General features: G+C 50.0%; 1 protein-coding gene across 1 annotated transcript in view; it reads left to right on the forward strand.

Moving 5' to 3' along the window:
• The first annotated feature begins 1464 nt into the window (after nt 1-1464).
• FGF5 (fibroblast growth factor 5) overlaps nt 1465-14759 on the forward strand; it is a 28787-nt gene continuing 15492 nt past the window's right edge. The window contains exon 1 of the mRNA XM_056855295.1: nt 1465-1840. Coding sequence (XP_056711273.1) covers nt 1465-1840 — 376 coding nt within the window. The remainder of the gene's footprint in view (nt 1841-14759) is intronic.

Below are 14759 nucleotides of genomic sequence, written 5' to 3' on the forward strand. Positions count from 1 at the left end.
TGTTTCAAGAAGCAGAGCAGTTTCCTTCCATTGTTTATCCCCAGCAAAGCTTAACTGAGGTAGACTGCCCCTGAACGGGGAGGCTCGGTGGACCTACCATGGCAATTGTCTCATCACGGGACTCTCTTTCAGGAATGTGCCCAATCTCCTTGTAAAACCTGTGGTCACCGCAGTGAGTTCCAGGGGACCCGGCCCGCTCGAATCAAACCCTTTGGTCCTCTGTCCTCTGCTACCAGCAACCTCCTCTTAGAATCATAGAGTTGGAAGGGACCACCAGGATCATCAAGTCCAACCCCCTGCACAATGCAGGAAATTCACAACTACCCCCCACACCCCCAGTGACCCGTACTCCATGCCTAGAAGATGGCCAAGGTGCCCTCCCTCTCATCATCTGCCTAAGGTCATAGAATCAGCATTGCTGACAGATGGCCATCTAGCCTCTGCTTAAAAACCTCCAGGGAAGGAGAGCTCACCACCTCCCGAGGAAGCCTGTTCCACTGAGGAACCGCTCTAACTGTTAGAAAATTCTTCCTAATGTCTAGACGGAAACTCTTTTGATTTAATTTCAACCCGTTGGTTCTGGTCCGACCTTCTGGGGCAACAGAAAACAACTCGGCACCATCCTCTATGTGACATCCCTTCAAGTACTTGAAGATGGTTATCATATCCCCTCTCAGTCTTCTCCTCTCCAGGCTAAACACACCCAGCTCCTTCAACCTTTCTTCCCGGGACTTGTGTCTCCAGACCCCTCACCATCTTTGTCGCCCTCCTCCGGACCCGTCCCAGCTTGTCTACACCCTTCCTCCATTGAGGTGCCCCAACCTGAAAACACAGTCGAGCCAGAATGGCTTGTTTCTTCCTGGAAACAAGCAACCGGGCAGTCTCTTCGGCCCCAATCCAAGCTCTCAGTCGCTTCCAGCGGCGAGGGGAGGGGGGGGGATGACCTTCCACCCCACCATGGGAAAGCTCCCCTCCCCCCTCCCCCCTCCCCCGGGACCGGCTCCCCTGGGAGCCCCCTCTGCCTGCCTCGGCTTATGAATTATTCGCAGCTCGCGCATCCTGGCCGGGGTGGGGTGGGGTGGGGTGGGGTGGGGTGGGGAAGAGAAAATCAGCCCGCCGGTGCGTAAAAAGCGCCGCCGCCCCTTCCCTGCCAGGCTCTCCGGGGCGACCCCGGCCCTCCTCGGGCTCCGGGACCCGCTGGCCGCCCCCGGCCTCCCCCGGCCTGGCGGAGGGAGCCTCCTGGCGACTCCAGGCGCGCGGGTCCAGCTGTGAGCTCACCCGGGTTATAAATATCCCCGGGCCGGCGCTGCGCGCTCGGAGCGCGCTCTCTCTCCCTCCGGCCGGCCGGCTGGCTGGCGAGCTGGCCATGCCTCCTGCCCAGCCGGCCGGAGCGCACGCCCCGACGCCCCGCAGGTGGTGCAGCGGCCGCCGCAAGATGCCCCGCGCTTCCCCCCGGCTGGAAGCATGAGCTTCTCCCCCCTCCTCTGCCTCCTCTGCCTCCTCTTCCTCGGCCACCTGATCCTCTCCGCCCGGGCGCGCCCGGCGACGCGGCCCCCCGGCGCGCAGTTTGGAGCTGCCAAAAACGGCAGCAGAGGCGGCGGCTTGGGCAAGCGGAGCGGCGCTCCTTCTTCTTCCTCCTCCTCCTCCTCCTCCTCGGCTCCTGCCTCTCCTCTTCCCCCCCCTCGGGGCGTCCAAGGCGGCGGCTCGGAAAGGGGCAGCTTCCAGTGGAGCCCCTCCGGGCGCAGGACAGGCAGCCTCTACTGCCGGGTGGGCATCGGCTTCCATCTCCAAATCCACCCCGATGGGAAAGTCAACGGCTCCCACCAAGCCAGCCTCTTGAGTAAGTCGCTTGGCCTCCTCTCCGTCCCCTTGCATGGGTGGTGGGGGTGGGGGGGGGTCTTAGGCCCCTGCTCCGGGGAGGAAGGCGTTGTGTTCCAAGCAATAGCTTGGCCGTTCTCTTATGCACGGGAGGTTTTGCCTTGGGTTTGCGGCTCTCTAGAGGCACGTTTTTCCCATCCAAATTCTCAGAACTTAACAATAAGCCCCCATGCAGAGTTGTGAGAATTCGGGTGGGGAAAATGTGCCTCTAGAGAGCCGCAAATCCAAGGCAAAACCTCCCGTGCATAAATAGACTCTGTCTGGGTTTTAACAGGTATTTATAAAAGGCCATTTATGCATGGGAGGTGTTGCCTCTAGATGCACATTTCCCCCATCCTAATTCTCCGAACTCAACAATAAGCCGCTCATGCAGTTTTGAGAACTCGGATGGGGAAAATGGGCATCCAGAGAGCGGCAAATCCAATGCAAAACCTCCCATGCATTTTTCTTTTTACTGATTTGGGGTAGAGCTTTTTGTTTGTTTGTTTGTTTTTGTAGAAAAAGCATTTCTTCCCATCTGTCCTGTGTCTATTTTTTAAAGTGTCATTTTCCGGTGAAGCTACTGGGCCCAATCCCCCAGGCCTAGTAAGCTAGAAACTCGTCCCAACCTATAAATGAGAGTCACCCTCACTAGGGAGGAGAAAGCGCTTGGCTCCTGGTCTATGAGTATATTCCCTCAATGGGCACTTTGCAACCTGCTTCAACGGGTTGCGGTTGCACACATGGGTGGACAAAATCCCCTGAAGTTGGCTTCAGTTTGAGCTGATAGAGGTCTGAGTTCAGGAGGATAAGAAAGCCGGAAGCCTAGTTTGCTTGTCAGATCATAGAATCATAGAGTTGGAAGGGACCATCAGGGTCATCTAGTACAACCCCCTGCACAACGCAGGAAATTCACAACTACCTCCCCCCACACATTCCCAGTGACCCCTACTCCAAGCCCAGAAGATGCCCAAGGTGCCCGCCCTCTCATGATCTGCCTAAGGTCATAGAATCATCATTGCTGATAGATGGCCATCTAGCCTCTGCTTAACAGCCTCCAGGGAAGGAGAGCTCACCACCACCCGAGGAAGCCTGTTCCACTGAGGAACCACTCTAACTGTTAGAAAGTTCTTCCTAATGTTTAGACAGATGTTTAGATGCCCTATTATGAACATCCTGGATTGGAAAGACTGAGAACTGGGGTTATGCTCTACGGGAGGAATGGCCCGAGGCAATAATAAAAGGGAATCTGTAGTGCTGTGTGTCCCTTAAACGGTGCTAGAGAAAAAAAAGGTTTCGCTTCCCATAAACTGGGGGGGGGGTCCTCCCCTTTCAGTTGCTTCACCTCCGACAACCCCTTTGTGTTTCTAAGGAACAGTGCAAACCCCAAAGCAGGTTTATTCGGAAGTGAGTCTTCTCTTATTCACTAGGGCTTACTCCCAGGAAAGGGTTCTTACGCAAGTTTCTAAAAATCCAGGGTAGTGGTGGTGGAGGAAAGTGCTATGAAGTCACAAGTGCTATGAAGTCATATTTTGGGCAACATGAGCCAGTGTGGGGTGGTGGTTAAGAGCGGTGGACTCTAATCTGGAGAAGCGGGTTTGATTCCCTGCTTCTCCACATGAGCGGCGGACACTAATCATTGCCCACTTCTCCACATGAAGCCAGCTGGGTGACCTTGGGCTAGTCACAGGTCTCTTAGAGCTTTCTCAGCCCCACCAACCTCACAGGGTGTCTTTTGTGGGGAGGGGAAGGGAAGGAGATTGTAAAATGGTTTGAGTCTCTCCAGGATCAGAGGAGCATGCCGAATATTTTGGGTGCTGTGGAACACAGGCAGGATGGTGCTGCTGCAGTCGTCTTGTTTGTGGGCTTACTTGAAGAACCTGCTTGGCCACTGTGTGAATAGACTGCTGGACTTGATGGATCTTGGTCTGATCCAGCATGGCTTTTCTTAAATTCTTATGTTCCTTAAAAGGTAGAGAAAATCGGCATATAAAAACCAACTCTTCTTCTTCCTCCTCCTCCTCCTCCTCTTCCTCCTCCTCCTCCCCCCAATGGGGACTGTTAGAAGTGGACCCAACATTCCAATGCAAATTAAGTGCATGGATAATAGTTGAAAAGTGCACATGGGTGAGGAGGAGAAGCTGATGGTGCACCCAGCACCATCCTGAGTTACAGCTTTTCCTGGGCTGCACCAATGTGCCCCACACATAGGGAGGGGTCACATGCTCGGATGTTTCCCCCGTCTAGAAACCACTCCCTGCATTTAGAACAACTGAGTCAGGAAGAAGCTTGCTGGGCTCCTCTTCTCCATGGGATGGTAGTTGTCTACATGCAGGGAGCTTTTTATCTTGTGGACACCACCAAACATGTGGTGCACCCCTGCCGCATAAAGTGGTACAACCCAAGAAAAGCTTGCGCCTTGGATTCTGTGTGGGGTAGGAACTGATCCTGTATAGATGGAAAAAATGGGAAGAAAACATTTTTTTGTGAAAAATGAATAGGCTTGGAGCGTTGGGGAGTAAGAAGGGTTTCATGCAAATTCTAAGATTGTTTCCACACCTGGAGCTTTTATTTTAGCAATTCAGATTATTTCCTCCCTCTTATATCAGAAACCATGACATTCAGAAACCAGTGGGGGAACATTTTAACCTTCCAGGACATTCAGTGGCTGATTTAAGAGTAGCAATTCTCTTACAAAGGGATTTCAAAGGGAGATTAGAAAAAGAGACCGCTGAATTACAACTAGCTACAAGCTCAAGATATGCATTCTCCTGGACTTAATGGAGATCTGGGATTCCTGTCTCATTACTGATGCCTACTAATGTCATTTACTTGCTTTTGACATTTACATTGCCATTGTGTGTCTAATTCACTGGTCTCTACTTAAGGATAGATGGACTCACATTCTAGCTGTATCTGAAGAAGTGAGCTGCGGCTCACGAAAGCTCATATACACTGCCAGAAATTGTGTTAGTCTTTAAGGTGCTACTGGACTTCTGCTCTTTTCAACTGCTAGTGACAGACTAACACTGCTACCCATGGTAAACTAATAATGAAGCTCAAGACAAGGCAGTCTCCTGGACTGAATAGAGAGCTGGATTCCTGTCTTATTACAGATGCTAATTTCTCCATGCCTATTACCCTTCTGCATATCACACCTAATCCAGTCATGCCTGCTAATGTCATTTACTTGCTTTTGACATGTACATTGCCCTTGTGTGTCTAATTCACTCATCTCTACTTAAGGATAGACAGAATCACGTTCTAGCTGTATCTAATGAAGTGAGCTGTGGATCATGAAAACATATACCCTGTCAGAAATGTTGTTAGTCTTTAAGGTGCTCTTGTGAGGTAGGCTAGGGCTAGGCTCACAAAGAGTGACTGGCTCAAAGTCTGCCAGTAAGTATCATATCTGCATGAGAAATGGTCCTAGCCCAACACTCTAACCACTGTTACCATCTTTCTATGTGCCGCAGGTTTGTGTATGTGTTCAATATGTTTATTTAGAACATTTCTATGTCGCCTCTTCGAAGTTCTGCTTGAGGCAGCTATTTACCTTTTTTTCATCTAAAAATTTCAAAGCAAGTAGTACTATCTTGGATATTCTAAACATTTCAAGAGGAGTCAAAACATCAGAGAGCCCGTGCGGCGTAGTGGTTAAGAGAGGTGGACTCTAATCTGGAGAATTCCCCACTCCTCCACATGAACAGCAGACTCTAATCTGGAGAACTCGGTTCGATTCCCCGCTCCTCCACATGAGGACTGCTATGTGACCTTGGGCCAGTCACAGTTCTCTCTGAAGTCTCTCAGCCTCACCTACCTCACAGGGTATCTGTTGTGGGGAGAGGAAGGGAAGGCAATTATAAATCGGTTTTATTCTCCTTAAAAAAAGATAAAGTCAGCGTATAAAGATCAACTCTTCTTCTTCATCATCACAGATAAACTTGCAAAAACAAAACAAAACCCCACACCCCAACAAACCCACTTGGGCACAGAATGGCCAGGGTGGGGTCAGCAAGATCCCATTAATCAAAGTCCCGGTTATTACAAGCCATCCAAACCTAGAGAGTTGGCACCGGTGTATGAAAGACCAGGAGAGATGAGGTGGAATACACAGCCCGGGAGACTGAATTCTGTCATCCCAAAGTAGCTCCTACCCTGACCTGGATGACCCAGGCTAGCCTGATCTCATTAGATCTTGGAAGCTAAGCACGGTCAGTACTGGGATGGGAGACCACCAAGGAAGTCCAGGGTTGCTAGACCGAGGCACGCAACGGCAAACCACCTCTGATCATCTCTTGCCTTGGAAACCCCATGAGCAGTTGAACACATGAAGCTGCCTTATCCTGAATCAGACTCTTGGTCCATCAAAGTCAGTATTGTCTACTCTGACCGGCAGCAGCTCTCCAGGGTCTCAGGCAGAGGTCTTTCACATCACCTACTTGCCTAGTCCCTTTAACTGGAGATGCTGGGATTGAGCCTGGGTCCTTATGCATGCTCTACCACTGAGCCCTGGCCCCTCCACAGTCGCCGTAAGTTGGCTGCAACTTACCAGCACTTTCCACACGCACACAGAAACAGTCACACGCATAGCAGCTCCTGCTCCTTGCTGAGGGCCATTTTGCCTCTGAATGTGTCTGTGCTCTTTGCTGGGCCTCTCCTACAGATCTCGAGTTTCAGGAATCAGCTTTCTGCCAGGCGAAGCCCCCCGACCTGCGGGCTGAAGCGGTACAGCCCAGGCATGCCAGAGCGAATGTCTTGGCCCCACGTGCCAAGCAGATCTTGTTTTGCACACGCTAATCACAAGGCACTTAAGCCCTTGCAGGAGCTGCATTAAGCCAGGAGTTTTAGCTCCCTCTTGAGTAAACAAGAGTCTTGTGGCACCTTAATGACTCACAAGTATTTACTTCAGTGTAAATCTTGAAGGTACCACAAGACTATTGTTTCTTTTTTGCTGGGGCAGACTAACACAGCTACCTCTCTGGAATTTTTATCCTAAGTACATTTACGTCTGACATCATCTTCATCATCATCATCATCATCATCAGTACTCTCTTATGACATTGGAAGAAGAAGAAGAAGAGTTGGTTTTTATATGCCGACTTTCTCTATCACTTAAGGGAGACTCAAACCGGCTTACAACCACCTTCCCTTCCCCTCAACAGACACCCTGTGAGGTGGGTGGGGCTGAGAGAGTATGACTGGCCCAAGGTCACCCAGCTGGCTTCATGTGTAGGAGCAGGAAAACCAACCCAGTTCACCAGATTATCCTCCGCCGCTCATGTGGAGGAGTGGGGAATGAAACCCGGTTCTCCAGATTAGAGCCCACCGCTCCAAACCACTACACCATGCTGGCAATGGCAACAAACTACCTCTGTTAGTCTCTTGCCTTGAAAACCCTGTGGGGTCGCCATAAGTCAGCTGTGACTTGACGGCACTTGACACACACACACACGACATCTGTGCATATGGTGCATTACAGGTATGCATAAGCAAAAAAGAAGTTCTTGCTTTGTGGAGCTTAGAAAGGGAAGTGTGGGGTGATGGGCAGGCACAATAAGGGATGGAAGCGACTAAATTGTGCAAGGCCATACTAGATGTGAGCCCTGATTAGGCCCAGGCTAGCCTAATCTCGTCAGAGCTGAGAAGCTAAGCAGGGTCAGCCCTGGTTAGTACTTGGATGGGAGACCACCACCAAGAAGAAGAAGAGTTGGTTGTTATATGCTGACTTTCTCTACCACTTAAGGAAGAATCAAACCAGCTTACAATCTCCTTCATTTCCCCTCCCCACAACAGACACCCTGTGAGGTAGGTGGGGCTGAGAGAGCTGTGACTAGCCCAAGGTCACCCAGCTGGCTTCATGCGGAGGAATGGGGAAACCAACCCGGTTCACCAGATTAGAGTCCCCCACTCCAAACCACCGCTCTTAACCACTACACCATACTAGTTCTTTTCACCAAGGAAAAGTAACTGAACTACATGGCCCAGGAGAGTGACTTCTGTCATGCCAAAGCCGGCTGCCCTGACCTGGGTGGCCCGGGCTAGCCTGATCTCCCTGGATCTTGAAACCTAAGCAGGGTCAGCCCTGGTTAGTACTTGGAGGGGAGACCACCAAGGAAGAGTGCAGGATTGCTCCGCAGAGGCGGGCAATGGCAAACCACTTCCTTTTGTCTCTTGCCTTGAAAACCTCATGAGGGTCGCCATAAGTTGGCAGCGACTTGACGGCGCTTACCACCACCATATTGGATGTGACAACAGGAAGGGTCCTGAATGGAGCTTTCCAGCATTTATATATGCAAAGAGCAGGATTGTGAGCCACCCTGATCTCAACTTCTCTTGGGAAAGGGCAGGATAGAAATCAAATAAATAAATATAAGTCCCATGTAAGAACATAAGAAAGGCCATGCTGGATCAGACCAAGGTCCATCAAGTCCCACAGTCTGTTCACACAGTGGCCAACCAGGTGCCTCTAGGAAGCCCACAGACAAGATGACTGCAGCAGCACCATCCTGCCTGTGTTCCACAGCACCTGTTATAATAGGCATGCTCCTCTGATCCTGGAGAGAATAGGCATGCATCATGACTAGTAGCCATGGATAGCCCTTTCCTCCATTAACATGTCCACTCCCCTCTTAAAACCTTCCAGCCATCACCACATCCTGGGGCAGGGAGTTCCACAATTTAACTATGTGTTGTGAGAAGAAATACTCCCTTTTATCTGTTCTGAATCTCTCATCTTCCAGCTTTAGGAGATGACCCCCACATTCTAGTCTCCATACCATGCATAATTTTATAGATCTCTATTGTGTCTCCCCTTAACCACCTTCTTTCCAAGCTAAACAGCCCTTTTTTCCAAGCTAAAGAGCCCTAAACATGTACTTAAGATCCATTTTAGTTCTGGATTTTGTTCCGGATGACTGAAGAAAAAGAGGTTGCACTGTGAAAGTATTCTGGGCTAGCGATCCAAACGTGAAGAACAGCTAGAGAGAAGCGGACATAAGTTTCCTATTGAGAGGTTCTTTCAAATAAGGTTACCATCATAAGCTTCTTTATCAGTAAACTGTGAGTTCAGTTACTCTTCTGAATAAACTTGCTTACAGTCTGACTGCCGGCATATGTACAGGTATACAAGCTCTCAAATTCATAGAGACATGACTGATCTATGGCTCCAGGTGCTGGCAGTTGAAAACTCCCTCTTTTGGGGAATCTACTGCTACTTTGAACAGCCAAGATTCTCAGGGCTTAAGAACTAAAAGCAGCGTACGGCTTAGTCATGGCATTATGATTTTTTTCCTGCGTTGCTTTTCCAGTGGCTTCGGTAATTCAGGTTAGATTTGGGAAGCTCTATTTAAGTCATTTCTGAATTATGACTCAGTGGTGCAAGAGCACACACTGAATGCAGGAGATTCAGTCCCTGCTATCGTATTGTTTATTTAGATATTTGTTTCAACTGTTCTCAGTGCAGACCCAAAGCCGCTTACAGCATTGTTCTCCCATTTTAACCCTCCCAACGGCAAACCTGTGAGGTAGGTTAGGCTGAGAGTGTGTGACTGGCCCAAGGTCACCCAGTAAGCTTCCATGGGAGAGCGGGGACTTGAACCTGGGTCTCCCAGATCCTAGTCCGACACTCTAACCACTATGCCACACTGGTTGTTCAGGTCTATTGGAAAGTCTAATTGCAAGGACTCAGCTAGCAACTTTAGGAAAGATCTTTCTCTCCCCGAGACCCTCAAGAGCTCCTACCGGTCAGAGTAACCATGGCTGAGTTCACATGAAGCTGCCTTACACTGAATTGGACCCTTGGTCCATCAAAGTCAGTATTGTCCACTCAGCAGCAGCTCTCCAGGGTCTCAGGCGGAGGTCTTTCGCATCACCTACTTGCCTAGTCCCTTTAACAGGAGATGCCAGGGATTGAACCTGGGACCTTCTGCATGCCAAGCAGATGCTCTACCATTGAGTTCCATGAACATGATAAGCTTTTACATACTTAAGAATTATTTTGCTGGCCTGGACTACCAGAACCCCACAAGAGAGCATTGTTATAAAACAAGTAGGAGCCTTATGGCACCTAAAAACAGATTTAATTTTTTTTTGCACCGGCTCACGTGAACATCAGAGGTAGATCCTCATTTTGCAGACACCTATAGATCAGATTATGAAGGAACAAAAATGTAAACAACAGGGTCAAAACAGACTGGAAAGAAGAAGAGTTGATTTTTATATGCTGATTTTCTCTACCTTTTTTAAGGAGAATCAAACCAGCTTACAATCTCCTCCCCTTCCTCTCCCCGAAACCGACACCTTGTGAGAAAGGTGAGGCTGAGAGAACTATGAGTAGCCCAAGGTCACCCAGCTGGTTTCATGTATAGGAGTGGGGAAACCAACCCAGTTCACCTGATTAGGGTCCGCCGCTCATGTGGAGGAGTGGGGAATCAAACCCGGTTCTCCAGATCAGGGTCCACTGCTCCTAACCACCACTCTGGCTCTCAAGAAGTGTGGTGTCATGTTAAAGGTAAAGTGTGCCATCAAGTCACAACCAACTTATGGCGATCCCATGAAGTTCCACCTCATGGGGTTTTCAAGGTGACAGACATTCAAAGATGGTTGGCCATTGCCTGCCTCTGCAATGTTAGGGTTGCCAATCTCCAGGTGCTAGCTCCTGCTATTACAACTGATCTCCAGCCGATAGAGATTAGTTCCCCTGGAGAAAATGGCCGCTTTGGCAATTGGACGCTATGGCATTGAAGTCCCTTCCCTCCCCAAACCCTGCTCTCTTCAGGCTCTGCCCCAAAAACCTCCCACCAGTGGTGAAGAGGGACCTGGCAACCCAACTGTGCATAGCAGCCCCGGTCTTCCTTGGTGGTCTCCCAAAAACTGACCCTGCTTAGCTTCTGAGTAGATCAGGATAGCCTGGGCTATTAGGGCTGCTACAGGTCGTGTAAAAAGACCTGCAAAATTTGCATGCCTTGGCATGTAAAAATCAGGGTGTCAAGGATTGGTTTTGATACTAGGACAGGGAGCTGGGGTAGATGAACTTCAGGGATCCCTCAGTTCTGCGATGGAATCATTCCCCCATTATTGGGTTTTAGTTAGTAAGCTGTCTCCCCACTTACAGGGGTGTCGTTATACTAATCGTCCAGGTATTGATGCTGCTTAACCAAGCCTTTTATTTACACAGCATGGACGGGAGTGTGCGCGCCACCACTGAGCGATTCCTGCTGAAACAAGCTTATTGTGTCAGCATTTTGCTGTTATTCACCCCACTTTTCCCAGCCTTTTATTCCGCCGCACTGTTCTCCTCTCGTCGAGCGCCCGAGTTATCCGGCTGCCTCCAGCTGTTCGACGTCAGATCGCTTCTTATTTTATCTGCTCGTTTCTTTACAGCATCCATAAATATTTGCAGACTGAAAATTAGCTGTAAAAGATAGCAACACCTCCTTAACGTTTGTACATGTTTGGCAAAACAAATCATTCCCCAAATGCTGGCAACTATTGTTTCCCCTCGACCCCCATCCCAATCATAAGTGTGAAAAGTAAGATTTCCCCTCCACTATATTTGTTCTTTATTATAAGTCGACGTCCAGTAGGCCCTCCCCTATATTAAGACATTTGGTTTTAAGAACATAAGTAAGGCCATGCTGGTTCAGACCAAGGTCCATCAAGTCCAGCAGTCTGTTCACACAGTGGCCAACCAGGTGCCTCTAGGAAGCCCACAAACAAGACAGCTGCGGCAGTATTATCCTCCCTGTGTCCCACAGCACCTAATAGAATGGGCATGCTCCTCTGATCCTGGAGAGAATAAGTATGCATCTTGTCTAGTATCCATTTTTACTAGTAGCCACGAATAGCCCTCTCCTGTCCCCCTTAAAGCCTTCCAAGTTGGCAGCCATCCCCACATCCTGGGGCAGGGAGTTCCACAACTGAACTATGCTACATGCTTGATGCCTATTTCAATGGTCTTACTTGGTGAGTCACTAGAAGAGATACTGGGAGATTAGGGCTGCCAGCTCTGGGTTGGGAAATTCCTGGAAATTTGGGGGTCGGAGCCCGGGGAGGGCAGAGTTTGGGGACGGACCTCAGTGGTATAATGTCATAGTGTCCACTCTCTAAAGAAGCCATTTTCAGGGGAACTGATCTCTGTAGCCTGGAGATCAGATGCAATACTGGGAAACCTCCAGCCATCGAGGCTGGCAGTCCTGTGGGAGATCCATAACTGGGTATTTGTTGTTTAAAGGCAGCTATGCAAAGACTTGGTTCAGATCTGGGTTGCAATGCCGAAAAGGGAAGAATTTAACCTGTCTGCAACGTTTTCTCAAACAAAATGCAGAAATGCGGGGTTAAAACATTGTTAAATAAAAAATTTCAAAACCCTACCAACCTCCCCCAGAAAACAGTAGAGTTACCAACCACCAGGTGGGGCCTGGGGAGCACTCAGAATTACAGCTAGGGTTGCCAACCTCCAGGAAGTGGCTGGAGATCTTCTGCTATTACAGCTGATCTCCAGCCGAGAGAGATCAGTTCCCCTGGAGAGAATGGCCGCTTTGGCAATTAGACTCTATGGCATTGAAGTCCCTCCCCTCCCCAAACCCCGCCCTCCTCAGGCTCCGCCCCAAAAACCTCCCGCTGGTTATGAAGAGGGACCTGGCAACCCTACAGATGCAAGTTGTGGGTTCTCCTCAATTGAAGTCCCTCCTCAGGGTGGGGTTTGGGGAGGGGAGGGGCTTCAATGCCATAGAGTCCTATTGCCAAAGTGGCCATTTTTCTCCAGGTGAACTGATCTCTATCAGCTGGAGATCAGTTGTAATTGTAGGAGATCTCCAGCTAGTACCTGGAGGTTGGCAACCCTACCGGGGAGATCTGATCACAGTTCTCCCAGCATCATATCTGGTTAGGTCCAGAGAGCTTTCCGAGTCCCTGCCTGAAACTGGAACTGCGGGACAGAGTCTGATGCAATGGCCTGGCTCGCGTGTGAGAGGGTGTTATGGCCAATTAACACATTACAAAGGCCACATGACTCTCAAGTGGGCTTTGCACAGACATGTTGTGGGAATTCCGAGCTGGGACTTTAATCCCCCAGGCTCACTGAAGCCTGATTTGGAATGGGACTAGGGTTGCCAACCTCCAGGTGGTGGCTGGAGATCACCTTCTATGAACACACATGAACTCACATGAAGCTGCCTTATACTGAATCAGGCCCTTGGTCCACCAGAGTCAGTATTGTCCACTCAGACCAGCAGCAGCTCTCCAGGGTCTCAGGCAGAGGTCTTTCACATCACCTACTTGCCTAATCCTTTTAACTGGAGATGCCGGGGATTGAACCTGGGACCTTCTGCATGCCAAGCAGATGCTCTACCACTGAGCCATGGCCCCATCCCCGACTTATCTCCAGGCGACACAGATCAGTTCCCCTGGAGAAAATGGCTGCTTTGGTAATTGGACACTATGGCATTGAAGTCCCTCCCCTCTCCAAACCCCGCCCTCCTCAGGCTCCACCCCCCCCCAAATCTCCAGGTATTTGCCAACCTGGAGCTGGCAACCTTAAATGGGATCTTGGTACACATCAGCCCCCCCCCGCACCCCATTTTTCTGATCTAAAAGGGCCCCAGGAAGCCAGTATTGGCCCACTAGAGGAACATGAATGTACTGATGGTGGCACAGCAGTTTGCCACCCTCCAGGTTGCCAACCTCCAGATGGGGCCTTGAGATCATCTGGAATTACATCTGATCACCAGACTACAGAGATCAGTTCCCCTGGAGAAAATGGCTGCTTTGGAGGGTGGACTATCTAGCATTATACCTCACTGAGGCCCTCTCTTTCCCAAAGCCCACTCTTCCCAGGCGGCGCCTCCCAAATTGCTAGGAATTTCCCAACTCAGAGTTGGCAACCTGATCTCCAGGTAGGGATTCCAACCTCCAGGAAGTAGCTGGAGATCTCCTGCTATTGCAACTGATCTCCAGCCGATAGAGATCAGTTCACCTTAGGGTTGCCACGTCCCTCTTTGCCACCAGCGGGAGGTTTTTGGGGCGGAGCCTGAAGAGGGCGGGGTATGGGGAGGGGAGGGACTTCAATGCCATAGAGTCCAATGGCCAAAGCAGCCATTTTCTCCTGGGGAACTGATCTCTATCGGCTGGAGGTCAGTTGTAATAGCAGGAGCTCTCCAGCTGCTACCAGGAGGCTGGCAACCCTAGTTCACCTGGAGAAAATGGCCGCTTGGACTATGGCACTGAACTCCCTCCCCTCCCCAAACCCTGCCCTCCTCAGGCTCCGCCCCCAAAATCTCCAAGTATTTCCCAACCTGGAGCTGGAATCCCTATCTCCAGGCTCTAGCTGGAAGCTGGCAGCTTCATTCCATTCCCACCTTCTCATAGGGTAGAGATATGTGGGGCAGAGGAATCAAGCAATTAAACACACCATTTTGCTTCAGAGATTTCTGCATAGAGCAATAGCTCCCTTTGCCCATTTGCAGCCCATTTGAATTTTTTCCTCCTGCCTTTCCTCTCTCGCACAATGAGCTCACAACAACTAGCGCTTCCATTGTTCCGTCCATATTTTCCTAGCACTACAGGGGTGATCCAAAATGTAGCAACGGCTGTATGTGAAAAGAGCGCCTGCTGCTCTCTTTCTCTCCCTTTAAGACTGGCTCCTTCTTTTACGCAGATTTCAAATCACCTTTCTTCACCTTCAAAGACAATCTGCGTCTGTTTTCCCTCTTGTTTTGAGAGCCCTCTGAGCCAGCACAGCAAAAGGCAAGGGCAAAATGCAGCCTCTTCAAAAGCATGTTGAAAGAAGAGGACCGGGAGGCAGGAGAATGGCAGGAGGGGAGTTCCCTATCAAGGCATTTGAAACACTTAAAGAAAAGCCTCTTTTCTTTTACTGCAATTGTGGTATACAGGTAGGGATG

Source organism: Euleptes europaea, chromosome 9 (assembly GCF_029931775.1).
Source record: "Euleptes europaea isolate rEulEur1 chromosome 9, rEulEur1.hap1, whole genome shotgun sequence".
NCBI lineage: Eukaryota > Metazoa > Chordata > Lepidosauria > Squamata > Sphaerodactylidae > Euleptes > Euleptes europaea.